The 18,253-nt window shown below is 41.6% G+C and overlaps 1 protein-coding gene across 3 annotated transcripts in view; it reads right to left on the reverse strand.

Annotated features, from left to right (window-relative positions):
• The window catches only part of trim71 (tripartite motif containing 71, E3 ubiquitin protein ligase), a 33,937-nt gene extending 16,249 nt beyond the window's left edge, over positions 1-17,688 (reverse strand). For 2 of the 3 annotated variants that reach the window (XM_061760431.1, XM_061760433.1), the window contains exons 1-2: positions 15,988-17,688; positions 3,150-3,317 (exon numbers count right to left, since the gene is read on the reverse strand). In XM_061760431.1, the coding sequence (XP_061616415.1) occupies positions 3,150-3,317; positions 15,988-16,716 (897 nt within the window). In that variant the 5' untranslated portion in view covers positions 16,717-17,688. The remainder of the gene's footprint in view (positions 1-3,149; positions 3,318-15,987) is intronic. The other variant, XM_061760432.1, reaches the window with a different exon arrangement.
• Between the last annotated feature and the right edge of the window lie 565 nt (positions 17,689-18,253).

An 18,253-nucleotide genomic window follows, 5' to 3' on the forward strand; every position in this document is an offset into this window, starting at 1 on the left:
ATGTAAGCTTATTTCAGTACTAGTTCAATTCAAAAAGTCAAACTCATTATATAGATTTACTAGACAGTGTGAAATAGTTTTTTTTTTTTTTTAAATATGCAGTCTACAGCCAACAACAGTCCAAAATTCACCATCTCAGAAAATTGCAATTATAAGACAATCAAAATGATTTTTAAAACAGAAATTGGTTAAGAATTGATCTCATGGAAAGTCTTTTCCTGTTTAATCAATCTCTATAATACGAGATCCACTTTTTTTAAATGACCTACTGAAATGTACTGAGATGTAACTGTATACAATATAAATATTGAAAGAATGACATCATTTAGTGCTTACTCTCTGGATGTGAATTTTATGATTTTAGGACTTTCCAAAACTTGAATCAACAGAAAGTTGCCTAATCGAGGTTTCAAAACCGAGAAGGTAGCATTTATAAAGTAAGATAGTAACAGCCTCATAATGCTTTTTATTACCCCTGCCAAGGAGGTTATGTTCTCTCACTGGCGCTTGTTTATTTATTAGGATTTCACAAAATGATTTTTTTCATGACATTGTTATATGGTGGATACATTTTATGACAGCTTTCCTGAATTTCTCAGTAGCAATGAATACACATTAAGGACACAATTAAGACGTTAAAGAGGTGAGTATCAAAGAGGGCCTGATCCAAATTAGGATTGGTCAAGTGTTCACAAAGGTCTGTTGTCAGGGAAGTATTATTCTTCTCTCATTTGGAATGTATAATGCATGACACACCTTATATACTGACTGAGAATAGTCGTGGCATCAAAATAAACCAGCTCATTTGCAACATTTGAATATGTTTCTGCGCCAGTATATTTCTCTAAGAGTAATGTGGAAAAAGGGCAGCCCTACCCCCTCAATTCCATAATTAGCTAAATGAAGAGAGGCACTAAGTGTCTGTGAGGCGTGAGTGTTAAGTATAGGGGTGCACTAGGGGGCATGTGAACAAGAGGTGGGCGAAGTGCTGCACTTCTTTCAAAGAGGACAGGATTTTCCCTCTCTCTCAAATCCTTTAAATACCTCACCTCCCCTCCCCCATTCGCCTCTCTACGCCCCCTCCCCTTTTGACCTTCATCCCTGCCCCCGCCGGACCTCAGCCTGTGTGACCGCCCCCTTTCAGAACCAGCTGGACAGCTCGAACCCGAGCGGAAAAATCCAGGGAACTGGTCACTATAGGGTTTCCCCACCTTTGAGCCAAGGCATAAAAATGTTCTTAAGAATATACTTATAATAATGATGGATACACAGGTTCATTGTGCCTTCTTGCCATTACGTGGAATAGCATTTAACTGTTATGCTTGTCACTATACATCACTGGCACAGATATATGAACAAAGATACATTATTTGTAGCAAATGGTTTTCGGCCCAGTTAATTGAAATTGGATACTCGATCTCTCACGACACACTAATGTCCCAACTGCACAGCAGTTGGGAATCATAGTTCAAATGGATGCTTGCGTCAGCCCTGACAGAAGGGTTCTACACGCTCTTTGCAAGAGATGAATGAGTTTGGATTTGGGTGGTTTGACAATTTTGTCGAATGTCATTTATGTCGTTTCATTTAGTGCCGGCAGAAGAGGTTAGCACAGCGGCTTAAATTAGTTTGAAAAGACAATTCTCCCTTGACGCCTTGTCCGTTATCTCCTTATTGGGCAGAGATCCATATTTGGTAAGATAGGTGTTCAAATTCAAAATAGAACCTGCATGCCTTACTATGGAAGCCCCTTTTAAACTGCCTGTAAAAGCGTCCTTTTCTGTGTTACTGGTGTGTGTAAATAGCACCGGCACAGAATAGGGGGGGGTGGCCAAAGTTGACCCGGCCATTTTCTGGCTTCTGAACTAGTATTAGAACTGTAACAGCATGTAAGAGGATTCTGCAACACCTGTGTTGAATTTAACACTCACTTCTCCTTCTCTGTTGTGTTGAAAGCATCCAGGCAAGTAGTGACCACATCACACCAGAAAGTGGAGCAGACATTGTCAACATATAATCATCTGATTGAAGGATATCGTGTCACTGTGTGAAAGCTCATAGTTTAGGCGATATTGATCCGTGTATCATTTGATCTTTTGCATTTTAAAATGGCAATTGAAAAACAAAAAAGTGACACTTTTTTTTTCATCTAACAAAAAAAAATTTCATTTTCATATTTTTAGCTTAGACTAAAAACACAAGTTTTCTGTGCTTTTATCCATTGAGTGTGACTGCTCAGTAAGCCAAAGAAAGTTCTTTGATAAAGACGACGAGAAACACCATAGAATTCAAGAACAAACGTAGCAAGGTATGAAAATGGTATATTACCCTCCCAAACAATAACCTCTCCTCCTCTCTCTGCCCTACTTGCCGTCTTTCAGACACTATCAAATAACATACTTGGCCAATAAAGCTGATTCTGATTTTAAAGAGTGTTCAATAAAGGTAAGTGACCTTTAAAGTTAATTTTGTTCTATTTTGTTAGTCAGACATTTTTGAACGAATTAAGGCTTCTTTATACTCGCGCGGCCGGCGACCGCACTGATGTCACTGCGGCTGTCCCACGCGTAGTTTGCCTTTATACTCGAGCGCAACCCACCTACGCTGTTTTGAAAGTGTGCTGCAGTTCTCCTCCAAGTCGGGGGTGTCGCTATGGCTGGTATGGTATAGGACACCACGGGGTGGAGTTTCCTCTGCATTTTTTTTTTTTGCCATTTCCGCTAGCCGTTTTTACTTTCCTTTCAGTAACAAGGAACAATGCAACAACAATGGCGACCGCGACAGAACAAATGGACCTAGATGACCAGATGATAAGTTTAATTATGCTGCAAAATCGATCGAGAAGGTGGCGACGTAGATGGTATGTAGAATCAATGGGCATGCTGGTACGTCATCACAGCATGTGACTAAAACGGACCAATCACGAGAGATGATCTCCGCGGTGTTCGACGCGCAGCAACTAATTTTGTCGGGTGCGCGGCAAGCTACGCAGACGTCCTGCGCGGGGCAATTCGTCGGTCACGTGACGCAATGAGGGCGTTCTCGGCCACGCGACCGCGGGAGTATAAAGAGGCCTTTAATCACGGAACACGAGGTTCCACTATACTGTTCATCATGCGGGCACCATTATTTACCGGTGTCCATCTCACCTGTACAGCCTGTCGTCCCTTCTGTGCATCAGCCAGCAGCTGGATGGTGACGGACCTGCAGTCCTGCACTGCATCTTGGAGGTAAACAAAAGTGTGGCCCACATGACGGCTCATGCTGCACTCCCTGCAGATGGGCACAGAGCAGCTCTCGCAGAAGAAAAGGAAAACCTGTGAAAACAAGCACGTGTGGATCGTAACATTTTTTTGTGTGTCCGGAAATGTACAAAGTCAAGTCAACATTGGTGTTATGAAAATAGCTACATCCCAAGGACGCCATGTTTGTTTAAACATCTTTTTTAGGCATTGCTTATTGCTTGCACTCCATTGCATCTTTAATCCAGTTTTTGCTTTTCATGAGTGTGAATGGTTGTCTAACTACATGTGCCCCACACAACCAGTTTAGGGTGTACCCAGTCTCTCAACCCAAAGTCAGATAGGATATGCTCCAGCTCACCCACAACCTGAATGGGGGCAAGCACTACAGAAAATGCACGGATGGAGAGTGGATGTTATACTCAATGATATTGGAGGATTCAAAACAATTTCCTTTTGGCGGCAGTAAATAAATAACAGCTTGTAGATACTCAATATAATACAATGTGCTTAATTTCCTCATAGAATTCATTCACACAAATACAGCTGCTTGAGTCTAACATCCCCCCTCCTGCCAAAACACCTGATCAATGAGAAAAGATTAGATGACAAAAAAAGTCATCCATATGCATGAGTGACCTACAAGGCTCAAAAATCCTTCCGTAAAACACAAAAACAGATGGACTAAAGGCAATCAAAACTTGATCAATAACCATTCTTAAGATGTAGGTTGCTCATATTGTTTTCCAGCGTAGAAGCCAATGTAGCACAAGTCACGTTTGACAGAAAAGTGTCCAGGTCCCATGAGAGAAGGACGTTTAACCTTTGTTGCCAAAAGCTAAGCTGTGTTTCAAACGTCACCTCTGAGCGCTGATTGGTTGTAATGAAAGACTAATTAAGTATGCGCTGACCATCATATCCCAAAGAGATGCAAGATCAATGGGCTCCAATAGCAGGAGCACCGAGTGGATGGGGAGGGGCCTAGAATCAATCCATCAATAACAACCATTCTCCCCAGGGGGCGGCATAATCTAATGAGACGCACGCTCGCTCATACGCACACACACCTTTATCAGACTTCCTTCTCCTTTCTTGGTCGTTTCTTTCTACTGAAGCCTAGTTTATGCCCTGCTCCATCACACAAGAAGCGCCTCTTCCCTAGTCTCTCTTTTCCACCCTACGCCATTGACATCTCCTCAATTCAAAGGGGACATGCATAGAGGAATGCAGGATGTGGTTCAAAACAGAGGCTGCATGATGGCGGACTGTGAGAGCTGAGTATTGGTGCTTCAACGGCACACGCATTTTTGGCAGTACGCTTCTTACGGGGAGAAATAGAAATGCTTACGTTGCAGTGCTTTTTAGGCATTAAAAAAAAAATATAATAATAATAATTTGAGAAAATATAAAACATGCTTTTCATGATTACTCTTGTAAACTATTTTATATGTATTCTTCCAAGGATGTTTCCATGTAATTTTGGTGACGATGCACACATTAATGACTTCATAAAATATATGCGTTACACAAAATTCCTTATGTCCCATTATGTCTAATCCCCGTTACAAGGAATGGGAACAATGCCAATTTAGATGGAACATGGAAAATCCAACATGACAAATGCTTATATCTTAGTCCATCTTAGTTATATCTAATTTAACCTGGTTGCAATATGTCATGCTTATATAAGCGGCGAACCTAAGGCCTCTTTGGGGGCACATAAAGCCCACTATTCAAATATAAAAACAGATAAAACCTCAGAACTGTTCTCGAAGCCTACAGACGTTTGTCCGACAAATGCTAAAATAAATAAATTAATACATTTTTTAAAAAGAAAATCTATTTTTAAGGCTCGTTATATTTTTAGTCCCTTCGAGTCAGAGGAATACATATAGCTGGATGAAATTCCTCTGTCATCAAAGTAGATCTCTAATCAATTTTGCGGTGCTAAATGTTGACAGAGGTCTCAGAACGCTATTGTTTGGATGTCAGTAGATTGGAAACGCTTAACATATGCATATTGGGTGGGAAAAAATACTCTACGAGTTGCACGCAAAAGCCGAATGAGATTTGTTTCTTCAGCTTTCAGATTACATAACACTCCGGACCTCTTGGAAGTCCGCTCAATATTATTGACACATGGTGCCTATTCCCGCAAGTCGTCACGAGAGTCTTTGTCGTTATCTGCTGCTTTTTGAACATTCATTAATAACAACTGGTAAATTTTCTCCTAAGGTTTAATTTAATAATCACAGGATGAATCTGTTGGACGCAACATGCCACCACCACACGCTATTTCCCTCTCGGCACCACCAGGCCTCAGCCACGGGGTTGGGGGGGTTCTCGGTCGTGAGTTATAGGATTTCATTAGTCCGGATGTTACGCTCTCTCCCTCTTTACCCATTAATCTCTCACGTTACCAATTTACACTAAGAAACGCCCATCTTGTTGACCGCTGTTTGTCGTAAACCTCTGAAAAAGGGTAGGCGAGAGTTCAATAATGCATTACCTTTTTTTTTTTTTTTTATATATATACTGGCTAAGCCTCCATTAAAAAAAATACTAATAATTTTTTTTTCCTGATTGTCCAATTTAAAGCTGTTATTAGTTTAGTATCAATACAGTATAAGCTAAATTGGACCATTTGAATGAACAATTTTCCTCTCAATTAGCAAATGTGTGACACCAAATACATTTTTTGTCTTGCAAATATTTTTGTTGCAATCATCAAATCAATTCTTTTAATTCTAAATAACGCTGCTTAAAAGCCAGATAGTACTTTTTTTGGTTGCTGGTGTAAGGCTGGAAAAACCAGAGCCATTGTCCAAGTGTATACAATGTATAGTCTACATTTTTTCCAATGTGATGTATGGTACTATATTGAATCATGGCGCCTCGCTCCCTCCCTCCCTGCAGGCACTGGGAACTAGGGAAGAGGGCATGAATTCAAGCAGCCAGTAAAATCCCTCCAAGACAAATGGGGGAGGGGACGCAGGCCTAGTAATGTCATACTGCGCTGCCAGAAAAAAAATGGGCCTGCGCAACAAGAAATCCACTTACAAAGAACTAAAGCATGTTATTTTTTTTTTGACTGACAGCAAGATGCTTTACCGTGTGTAAAAGGTATTTCCCCACTCTTTCCATATTAATCTCTTGTAGACCTGCACAGAAAATGCACCAAAAGGTTATTTGATGCCTTTCCAAAGCTGGAAATGTGTTGTGGAAGTTTGGAGGGATTCTTTTTCGTAGCATGTAAAATGAAAACAATTGAAAATGTACTAAAAAAAACGAATTGTTACTTTAGAGTTGCAAAAAACTCATTATAAATGACCTATTGTCGCTGTCCAATAAATGGATATAAAAATTTTGTCAATAAAATCCAAAGCACAAAGAAAAATGTTTTAGTTTTTTGGGTACAAATTTGGGAGATTTAATTCAAAGATAAACATTTATTTAGATCAAATTAAACTAAACATTTAATGTCAAAAGTCATTCAGAATTATTTAAACCAACACTTCTTGAACTAAAAAGTATTTGCATATCCATTTTATCTTTCAACTGGAATGTTTTACCATTTTATTTTTTCCACATGGCAGAGGGATTTAACGATGTGTCAAAAGGGACATGACAAGAAAATTTAGGTATGGGCACACAAGTTACATTCCTACAGGCTCATCACATCAAATGCATTTGGCAGCTCGAGACAAACGCAATTAAGAGCTTCCTGTTCTAAACTGAACCTGCAGACACCATGTCTGGCTTTAGCAAGAAAAGAAAAAAATGGGTAACGGCAGATAACTACTTCCTGATTGGTAGACATTAAGTTTTAATTTGTGGATGAATAAATACTTTAAATGTGTATACTGTTTGTGTACCCTTTTTTCTTAATGTATTGCCAAGGTATTGGATTTGGACTCAGTATTGGCAATTTGGCAGACACTCAAAATCAAGTGACTCGGATTTGGGTGCAAGTAAATGTGATCGGGACAGCCACAATATTTGTACATTATTTAGAACACTGAAGGCCAAGAATGAGAACAGGAAAAAAAAAAAAAATGTAATCTTCAAACTAGACCTACCAAGGTCATTCTGGTGAGGGCGATTTTCCATTAGCAGCTATCAAATTATAATGGTTGTAATCTTTAGTGTCTTTTTTTGTGTGTGTAGGATCAATTTGTTTGTGTCCATTGTGAGGGTACAATATGAAGTCTATGACCTAACATAGTGAAGTATACAATGTACTATCTAATAAAGTTGAAACGAGCTGGGCCCCACTCAGTCCCCCCCAACAGTTTTCCCTTCCTTCTTTCTCTTTCCTATCCCCTTCCCTCCCCGGCTGGGCCCGCCGCCCTCTCGTGGCAACCTCATGTTGGCCGTCTGCCATCAACGCAACGCACATTCAGACACGCCTGTCGATGTTTTGAAACTCTGCCAGATACGAGACGCGTGAGTATGGCGGTGTTGTGGGCGGTGGTTCTGATTCGGCGATCCGATTGGAAGGGCCTCTGAGCAGAGAAGGAAAACAAACCGCCGTCAGCTGGCCTCCTTATCGAGTGAGCACGCGACTGAGCGCAATGTACTACAGTATGTACAGTGGAGAGAGAGAAAAAACGTGATAGGAAATGGACAGGGACGTGGGAGACGATGGTGTTGGCTTTGTGACTATAGAGGAGGGAAAAGAGAGTGTTGTGGATTCGGGGAAAAAGGGATGGAAAGGTGAAAGGATATGCAGTCAAAGCAGCTACATTATGAACACATGGACATAGCAGGTGCATGTCAGCTTGTCAGACTAAAAAGGTCAAGTGACAGCAGCAGAAAATACCTTTACATCAAGCAGTCATGTATCAGAATCATCTTTATTTACCAAGTATGTCCAAAAAACACAAAGAATTTGTCTCCGGTAATTGGAGCCGCTCTAGTACGACAACAGACAGTCAATTGACAGAGAACACTTTTGAGACAAAGACCTTGACAAAAAAAAACAGTCACTGAGTAATAAAGGGTTGCTAGTTATCTGGTAATGCCGGTACATTATTTTTTTTTGGACAATTGTGCAAAAAGATGCAGAGTCCTCTAGCACTTAGAGCAACTGTAAGAACGTAACGTAGCACCCAATGTTTTTAAGCAATTTTTGAGGTGGACTGATGTCATATAATTCCTGTGACTACAGTGAACCCCCGTTTATAATAGGGAATACGTTCCAGATCCGCCTGCAAGTGGGGGAAAAAAAAAAAAGTCTTACAAAAAAAAAAGGAATATGAAATAAATATGTAATGTTCACACAACCATATTTTCAACAGAAGCATATAATTTTGTCTAACAAAAGTGTGTTAGCTTAATTCAAACCTATTACGTGAAATGCTATAGATGGGCTAACTGAAATTAGCTAGATGTTACCCAATTATAAATCTTCAAACAACTTTTATTGTAAACACACACAGAGCAGCAACATATACAATCAGAGCATGCAACAATATTTACAGGCATATATTCTGTTTGCTCTGTGGGAACAGCAACTAACTGTGACCGGAGCTTAGTAGGGAACCTTCTGTGACTCTTTATGCTCTTAATTACGCTGCATCTCTACCACTAGACCTCAGTGCTGCCCCGCATGTTGTGGCGTAACATGGTACTACACTGAAGGGGCGCAATCCAAATTTGCATGTCTGTACTTCGATCCCTCAGGCGGTACTGCATCAAAAACTGACATCAATGTGTAAAGGATATCACCACATGGGCTCAGGAACACTTTAGAAAACCAATGTCAGTAAATACAGTTCAGCGCTACATTCGTAAGTGCAACTTAAAACTCTACTATGCAAAACAACAGCAATTTATCAACAACACCCAGAAACGCCGCCGGCTTCTCTGGGCCAGAGCTCATCCAAGATGGACTGATGCAAAGTGTTCTTTGGTCCGACGTGTCCACATTTCAAATTGTTTTTGGAAATTGTGGACGTCGTGTCCTCCGGGCCAAAGAGGAAAAGAACCATCCGGACTGTTATGGACGCAACTTTCAAAAGCCAGCATCTGTGATGGTATGGGGCTGTGTCAGTGCCAATGGCATGGGTAACTTACACATCTGTGAAGGCACCATTAATGCTGAAAGGTACATACAGGTTTTGGAGAAACATATGCTGCCATCCAAGCAACGTCTTTTTGATGGACGCCCCTGCTTATTTCAGCAAGACAATGCCAAACCACATTCTGCATGTGTTACAACAGTGTGGCTTTTTAGTAAAAGAGTGCGGGTACTAGACTGGCCTGCCTGCAGTCCAGACCTGTCTCCCATTGAAAATGTGTGGCGCATTATGAAACGTAGAATACGACAACGGAGACCCCGGACTGTTGAACAGCTGAAGCTGTACATCAAGCAAGAATGGGAAATAATTCCATCTACAAAGCTTCAACAATTAGTGTCCTCAGTTCCCAAACGTTTATTGAATGTTGTTAAAAGAAAGGTGATCTAACACAGTGGTACACATGACCCTGTCCCAGCTTTTTTGGAATGTGTTGCAGCCATAAAATTCTAAGTTAATGATTATTTGCTAAAAACAATAAAGTTTATCAGTTTGAACATTAAATATCTTGTCTTTGTAGTGTATTCAATTAAATATAGGTTGAACATGATTTGCAAATCATTGTATTCTTTTTTTTATTTATGTTTAACACAACGTCCCAACTTCATTGGAATTGGGGTTCTAGTTTACCTTTTGTGTGGCTGAAAATGAAGATATCCAAATTTTGTTAGGATCTCAATCAAAAGTTACCTCCACCTTTGTAAGTGCTCCAACTTATTTTTAATACACTTGGACAAGAATGTGTCATGTCACCTAAACACAATCTCAATCAAATGAGGGCCCGTCATTTACAGTTGTATGTCCAAACTGAGAGAACTGGACGTTCACCTACCAGGATCGTGATAAAGCCCTGTCTGTCTATTAAATTTATAAGGGCCAAAGTGCTCAGGTGGACATCAAAAGCCAGGACACACACGCTCACGTCGCACAGGAAACAGGGCAATGCTGTCTATTACAGGGCACATGTTCCCTGTTAGAAGCCTGGAAGTCAGAACTTCATAATCCAACTCTGCTAACTATTTGTGCACTCGCACCAAAGTCCTATTCACAGGATAACTATGTGCAGATGGCAAAGGTTATTGGAAAAGAAAGAGTCACCACCACACACCCGCATGGCCACTTCTAGGAGTGATGAAACTAAATAGCGACAGCTGACTAAAGGGGGCTTGCCTGCCTCCATAACTACCATTGTCTCGCAACACAAAAGGCGGGATAGCACTGACAAAATAGAAACTACAAGGCCTTCCGTTTGCTTTGACTCAAATGCATTTGTAGGCTCAAGTTTCCTGAAACAATTTCAGTTACACAGGAGCATTTAACCGATTAATTTAACCTGACTTATTACTCAATAGAATACAGTCACAGCTACCTAATAAGACTATTTAGTGAGTTTGTGGGAGGTAATGCACAAGCACAGCCAGGCCCTTTGTCACAGTGAGGACCGTTTAATCTATAGCAAAGACTGACAGAGGATTATCATATCATTAGCCGCTCCTACGACCCAACGCCGCGTGGATTTGGGTGTCGGAGGGCGACATCGCAGCAAGCCCAGGGCGCTCCTTCGATGTAATCCCATTTTCCATTTCATCTTCCACACACAAGCAAGGACTCGCTTGTGCCGTTGATGCACTGGATGAGACGTGGCCCATCTTTATTTCAATCTCGCGGTAACACTTGATTAGACAAGATAACCCTAGTTAGCTTTTCAGTTCTATATTGGTTTTAATCAATAAGTAGAATAACAAAAATGCCAGTTTTTTTAGACCGAGTACAAGTACTAACGTGTGTCAATAAACAACTTGAAGCACAATGATTCTTTGAAAAACTGTTCGCTATCTGCCAAACTGCACTTCGCATGCTCAGGAAAGAACAGTATAATATATGAACGGTTGGTAAAGGGTGTCGTAGTTACAGAATGCTTTTATGAGTCAGAGTACAGACGTACAGTATCGCCACCAATACAGATATTGGTGTATCCCAAACAAAAATGACAGACCTGTAGACCTTTAGCATTTGAGGCTAGTGAAATATATGGACCCTATATGGTGGAATTATTTGTTGAAAACTTGAAAAGGTGCACATATTCCCAAGCTTACACTCCTCTTGGTACGGGGGTCAACCGGACAAATAATCACATAAATGTTGTGTCAACCAAGACTGGTCCTTGAATAAGTAGCTGTACTGCAGCCAATTGCACAGTGGACATGCAGAGGGAAAGGCTTTTTAGTCTGTTATAGTCCATAAAAAAACCAAAACAGCCATAACAAGAAATTATTCTGCTTCGGTATTTCTACGCACACAACGTAGAGAAGGAGTTTTCCCCACGAAGAGACCCATGTTCATCACCACTTAAATGTGTAGTGGGCTAACTTGCGAAGCAAAGCAAAGCAAATGTATTTATATACCACATTTCATACACAAGGTAACTCAATATGCTTTACTTTACTGTTGGCAACTTATTCCATTTGTGTGCAGCATAATAGCTGAATGCTGCTTCACCATGTTTGCTTTGGACTCTGTGCTCCACTATTTCACCTGAGTCTGTCGATCTCAGAGCCCTACTGGGTTTGTATTCCATTAGCATTTCTTTCATGTATACAGGACCTAAACCGTTTAGTGATTTACAGACCAGTAGCAGAGCTTAAAAATCTATTCTAAAGCTGACTGGAAACCAGTGTAAAGACTTTAGAATTGGAGTTATATGCGCTGACCTCTGTTCTGGTCAGAACCCGAGCTGCAGCATTCTGAATGAGCTGCAGCTGTTTAGTGCTCATTTTGGGGAGTCCAGGCAGAAGACCATTACAATAGTCAAGTCTACTTGAGATAAAAGCATGGATGAGCTTCTCCTGGTCTGCTTGACACATGCAAGCCTTCACTCTGAAAATATGTTCTTCAGATTGTAGAAGGCAGTTTTAGTAATTGATTTGATATGACTGTTGAAAGTCAGGTCGGAATCTATCAAAACACCAAGGTTTCGGACGTGGTCTTTGGTTTTTAAAAGAGAGTGACTCTAGGTAATTTACTAACAGCAATCCTCTTTTCTTTATTGCCTAAAACAATTATCTCAGTTTTTTGTGGTTTAATTGAAGACATTTTTGGTTCATCCAGTTATTTATCTGTTTTACACAGTGACAACACCTCAATTGAACTGTAGTCATCTGGAGACACTGCTAGATATGACCGTGTGCCATCTGCATAGCTATGAAAGTTCTCAAGAATTTGACCCAAGGGTAACATATACAGGGTGAACAGGAGGAGGATAGTGAAATGTATGGACCCTATATGGTGGAATGATTTGTTGAAAACTTGACAAGGTACACATGTTCCAAAGGAAAAACAACTATCAGAATGGCGTGAACTGTGTTAGATGATGCGGAGCCCTTGATGTGACACACCCACAAAGCTACTCGGCTCACAGGTAGAGAAAAGCCCGACCTTCTCGTGTCATTCCCTCCCCCAGGGACCACAGCGAGTGAGGGGGGGCTTTACTGGGAAAAGAAGCTCTTACTGGAAAACCGAGACAAGCTATTTACTGGCAATGCAGGGGGAGGGTCGCTGCGGATTTAAATTGGTCTCCGTAATGCCCTGAAAACTGCGGATTATGCTAATTGACTTCACCGATTATAATGAAACTGAGCTTGGTTGTTTCCTCACTATTGTCAAGAAAGTCAGATGAAGGACATATACGCATTCTGTTCATATTGCTAGCAAAGGTATGGAAAATTTCCAGTAAATTTCCATGGGAAATGGAAATATTTCAAATAGGAAACTTTTCATGGAAATGTATGGGAATTGAGGGTAATTTCATAGGGAGACATCATATTCTATCATAAATATGAACATTGTTTTGTCATGAGCAACCATCCATGCAAAATAGATAGCACTGCTTAATCCCCACCATACACTGCACGATGCACTTTAACCCGATTGGACGGGACCATCGCAAAAAAATGACAGCTGGCGAATCACACCCACACATTGAGATACTGGCTATACAGAGCCCTGAACAGCGAGCCTGTATAGGCATTTCATGCTGCACATACAATATATAGTGCTTTATCACATTTATTAAACCATGAAAAAAAATAAAGCTAGCGGTAAAAGTCCACTTCCATCAAATTTATTTTATTTGTATAATCTTTGATGTCCTTTGATCATGTTTGCAAGATAATTTGGATTGGAAACCCCCAAATGTCCTTTTAAACTATTCTAATTGGTCTTTTCCCTCTGGCATTTGAGACGACACGTGACACGTAAAATAAACTGCTATGATTGGACAGCTAATCCTCCCCAATTTAAATATGGAAAACAGCTTGGCTCCGATTGGTCCATATCATGGCGTCTGCTAGCTTCTCGAAGTTTTGGGCGGCCAAGCAGTCAACATAGCAACATTGTGTCATTCGATGTCTATCTATTATGGTGAAGCACAATTCACCAAGCGTTGTTTGTTGGCCCACTAATAGGGAACGTGATCTGAAAGGGGACGTGGGTGAACATTAAAAAGGGGGGGGTGGAGAATCTTGAGTTTATGCTCGTCATCCACTCCCATTCATTTGAATTGAACCAGCCGTGACAATCAACAATGACTGCAAGTTTCACTAGTTCATCCACTGTTACATCATAAATATGGTATTGTTGTAAAACACAGTTTGATCCGTTATATACTGTATTTATATGGCTTGGGGTTGGCACGACGGCAATTCTGTATCTCTCACTCGCTTAAAACCCGGAAATATATTTTTAGCGTGAGTGAAAGCTAATGTGCATTTCGATAATTTTGTCATTTTTAGGGAAATTGTATGTTTTTGAGTATATCTGTATATGCTGAACATTTTTTATTATTATTTTATTGTTATGATAGCCCAGGTCCGTTTTAAACAAAAAAAAATGCCCGTTTTTGTGCATTTTAATTTTGAAAAAATATATATATTTGGCAGATACTGTACAGCATACATTTGTATGTTTTTGAATCAAGGGATAAATATAAAAAAAAATAATCCAATTTATCAATTGACTGAAGTAATCGACAGATTATCCGATTATTTAAATGATCATTAGTTGCAGCCCTACACTCTATGCCCACGTACAAACGCATTGCAGTACTTTAATTGCTCTTTTTTTTAACCACTTAATTCGGGTGGTGGCATATCCAAAGCTTACCTGCACCTCAAATTTTGGCTCGCAACAACAACAAAAAATTAACAAATAAGACTGATCAGGCGACGGCTCGTAACTGGAAAAACCTGTAAGTCGGGGCACTCATAAATCAAGGTACTATTGTATTTGCATGAAATCTGGTTCTTTTACTCAAGTTTATGCTAAAATATATTTTCCAACTAGATTTAAGTTCCCTATTAAGAGTCAACCTTCAATTTAGTAAATTCCTGGTTTATTCCCAGGGAAAGTTTGAAACTTTGAACAATTTGAAAAATTCCCAACATTTTGCAGCCCTACTAATGGCTAGTCAGAAAACAAGATGGCTGCCTTCTATCTGTAGCACACAGATTACATTCAGGAAGAAATTTCTTCTCCACACAAACCAGATCTTAGACAAAAATACACCCTCTCCCGTCATACGTTATTCATTCAGACCATATGGCGCAACCAAGATAGTTTACTTTGCAGCCAACTTTATCCAGATCACGTGATCAAACAAATAACTTTAGCATGGGTTGTTACTTCGGGGGGCCAGCCCTCTGCCCTGAATGCCTGGTGTGGTACACATTAGGCAGTCACTGCATGTATTTATGCATGCATGCATGTGTAAATGCAGCCATTTTGTCCATGAGGAACTAGGCAAAGAGCCACTCAGTTCCCTTTGAATTTCTTGCCATATGGTCCCAAGTATGGTTCTCTGCCATATTGTATTATTTACTACAGTGATTTCCAAACACTGAGCCATGAGAGATCATCAGGTGTATCGCGGGAAATTATCCAATTTCCCTGTACTGGTGCACAAATCTTTTACTCAAAATAATGTATAGTGTACATGTTCATCTATGCCAGCGAAGCAGAGTGACCAGTAAAACAATCAAATGCTCTTCCACTAAATGTCAGAAGGTACATAATTGACCTGTGTGGGCACTTTTTATGACATTTGTTTGTTAGTGTAGATTTTTGTAATGTAAAGGATGTGCTTCGAACTGAGGTTGGGAAACACTGCTACTACCAATGCTGCAGATGTTGCATATTTTTATAATCTGGCAGTCTCCCATTTATCCCACTGATTGAGTAATACAATAAAAATAGATTTTGTATTATCACACACAATAACACACGAGTTGCATTGACTGTAGTATCTGTGACTATGCAGGTGTGTCGCTTTAAAAGGCAATGCCTGGCTTGGTAAGTGACATGGATGTCAGCAAATGAGATTGTAGAGTTGGGTGGCTTTAGACTGGTTAACCCATTAGCCAGTCTACATGTTGAATGACTCAACGTGATTTGCGGCCATCGGCAGCTCATGTATGAATGTGCTTATTGCGCGTTTGTTTTCTCACGCTTGTTCACTAAAGTGCTTAAGAGTGCATCGACGGGTGTGTCTATACATGACCAAGTCAGAGTGGAAAAATTAACCCTTCGAAGCACCGTGGCAGAGATTTTGCTTCAACCTTTTTTGTAAGCAAATTATTCAATTTACTCGATTAATCGTGATTTTTGTTTACCTCGTTCTCATGATGTTGGCAGAAGCTCATGCGGTCCTGGAAGAGGGATAGCAGCGCAAAGTTGTTCTGCAGGGACTGGGCGAGAGACACCGACATGCCTGGTTGGCCCGGGTTGCTGTTGACTCGGCCCAGGTGAAGGTTCTCCCCAAGCCGCTCGATGAAGTGGTCCTTGGTGAGCCTCACCCGTTGATGTGCACGCACGCAGTTGTCACACAGATACTCTTGGCAGTCGAGGCAGTGGGACGTGGCCAGGTTCTCCTCGTCACAGGAGTTGCACTGAGGCTCTCTCATGAGATGGGGGTGCAGTATGCCTCCGTGGGCGTTATGGAAACCAGAGGAGCCCAAGCCTCCTCGATGGGGGTGGTGGTGGCCATTCTTGTTCTGGATCTGTTCGTCGGTGCTCACCACCACATCCAACAAGTTGCTAAAGAGGAAGTTGGAGGAAGGCAGGGAGTCCACGCCGGCCTCAGAGATGGACACCTTCTGGTCGCAAGTGGGGCAGCGTAATTTGAGCGGGTCTCCGGGGCTTCGCTGGCCCTCCAGGCACTGCCTGCAGAAGGCGTGTAGGCAGGGCAGGACATGGAGTCTCCTGCTGGTCTGGCTGGAGGATGAAGAGGTGTGAGAGGAGGAGGAGGAGGTGGACGAGCTGGAGGAAATGGGGGCCGAGGAGCCGCACAGCTCCTTGCAGAGCGGGCACGTCTGCAGGTCCGAGTCTGGAAACGAAGCCATCTGTGGCGTCACCACAAACACAAGGCTCAGTTTACAGTTGAGGTATACATTTGCGGACACGTCAAGCTGATGTGTCGAATTGCAAAATTGCAGTTGCTTGAGGTAGATTCATGAGGCATTAAAGTCACTTCACCGGGGAGAAGGGTGTTCATCTGAGAACATATATGTCTCTATTACATAACTTGGATGTGATGGAGAGGGGAAAAAATCAAAATCAAAGAGGTAGTCGTAGTCTAAATTGAGCTATCAGGTGGCAGTAAGGCGTTATCAATCAATCCCTGAAACGTGACAACGTCGAGCGTTATTGATTCTGTGTGGAGCCAAGTGGTGATATATTGAGGCTCATTAAAAAAGAAAAAAAAAAAAAAGAAAGAAAAAGAACGAATCTGGAGTGACTCTGGATCGGCGTCTAGGTGGAGAGTGCTCGGGTTCTCCTCCCCCACCGGTTAGGCAACATGACCACGGAGCTTGGCGTTCGGGAGAAAAACAGCTGTTTAGTTCAGTTCTTGTGTTTTCGCCCCCGACGGATCACCATCGGTGGGGATTCAGTTTGGAGTCGAATCTCGAACCTAACGGTGGTCGACAGTTCAGCAAAGCGACAACCACAAAGCGGACATTGCGTGGCGAGGACGTTAAAAACAACATATAGTCTCTTACAGATAACCCTTGTAGCAGAAATTGGTCCACCTCCTAGCTACCCTTCCTTCCCCACTCGGTGAGCTGGCTCTCGGCGTGGAGGAATTTCACGCAGGCTTTTCCTCAGACTGCATGGGTAAAGGGGAGGGGGCGAAGACTCGGTCCAAGCCTCCACTCGGTCCTCACTTTTTTTTTTTTTGCTTCCTCTCCGGGAAAGAACCAACGACAAGGGTTGAAGAACTCCCACGGGCGCCTGTTGCCCTAACTGTGGCTCCGAGAGCTGCTCCGGTTCGACTGAGGAGGGAAAATAAAAATGGACCCACTTCCGCTGCAGGGACTGGGAGGAAGGGGAGGGGCGGTCGGAAGGGTGAGGGGGGGTACATCGCACTCGTACCCGAGTCAGCGGACGTGTGCGCGCGACCCTCTTTCGCGTTCTGTCGAATAAATAAATAAAAAATAAAACAAAACTGGCTAAGTCCATATTTTTGAAAAAAAATAATAAATACACATGTCTTGGCGCTATTACTGCACAGGTAAACCTGAGTAAAACGACACCCGACTATAGCTAGAGTCGTTCATTCGATTTGATTTACAGTCCCCCAGGAAGTAACCGTATCCCGGCGGCGCATCGAGCTAACATGATTGACGCTAATATTGTTGTACCAGCCCATTAAGTTGTTAGTTTTAAGCAGAAATGCTTTCACTGTATTGAATATAAATGTTTACCCTATGAAATAGTACTCACAAATCACAGTGTGGAGCCTACACGTAGGAATTTAAGTCACACAACGTATAAATCAATCATGAATGTAACGTATTAACCACGCCGATTTATCTACCTACTCTCTTCGTTCCCGGTTAGGATATTGTTAACCAATACTTTCCTGGACCTAAAATTTGA

This window comes from Phyllopteryx taeniolatus, chromosome 21, assembly GCF_024500385.1.
Source record: "Phyllopteryx taeniolatus isolate TA_2022b chromosome 21, UOR_Ptae_1.2, whole genome shotgun sequence".
Taxonomy (NCBI): Eukaryota; Metazoa; Chordata; class Actinopteri; order Syngnathiformes; family Syngnathidae; genus Phyllopteryx; species Phyllopteryx taeniolatus.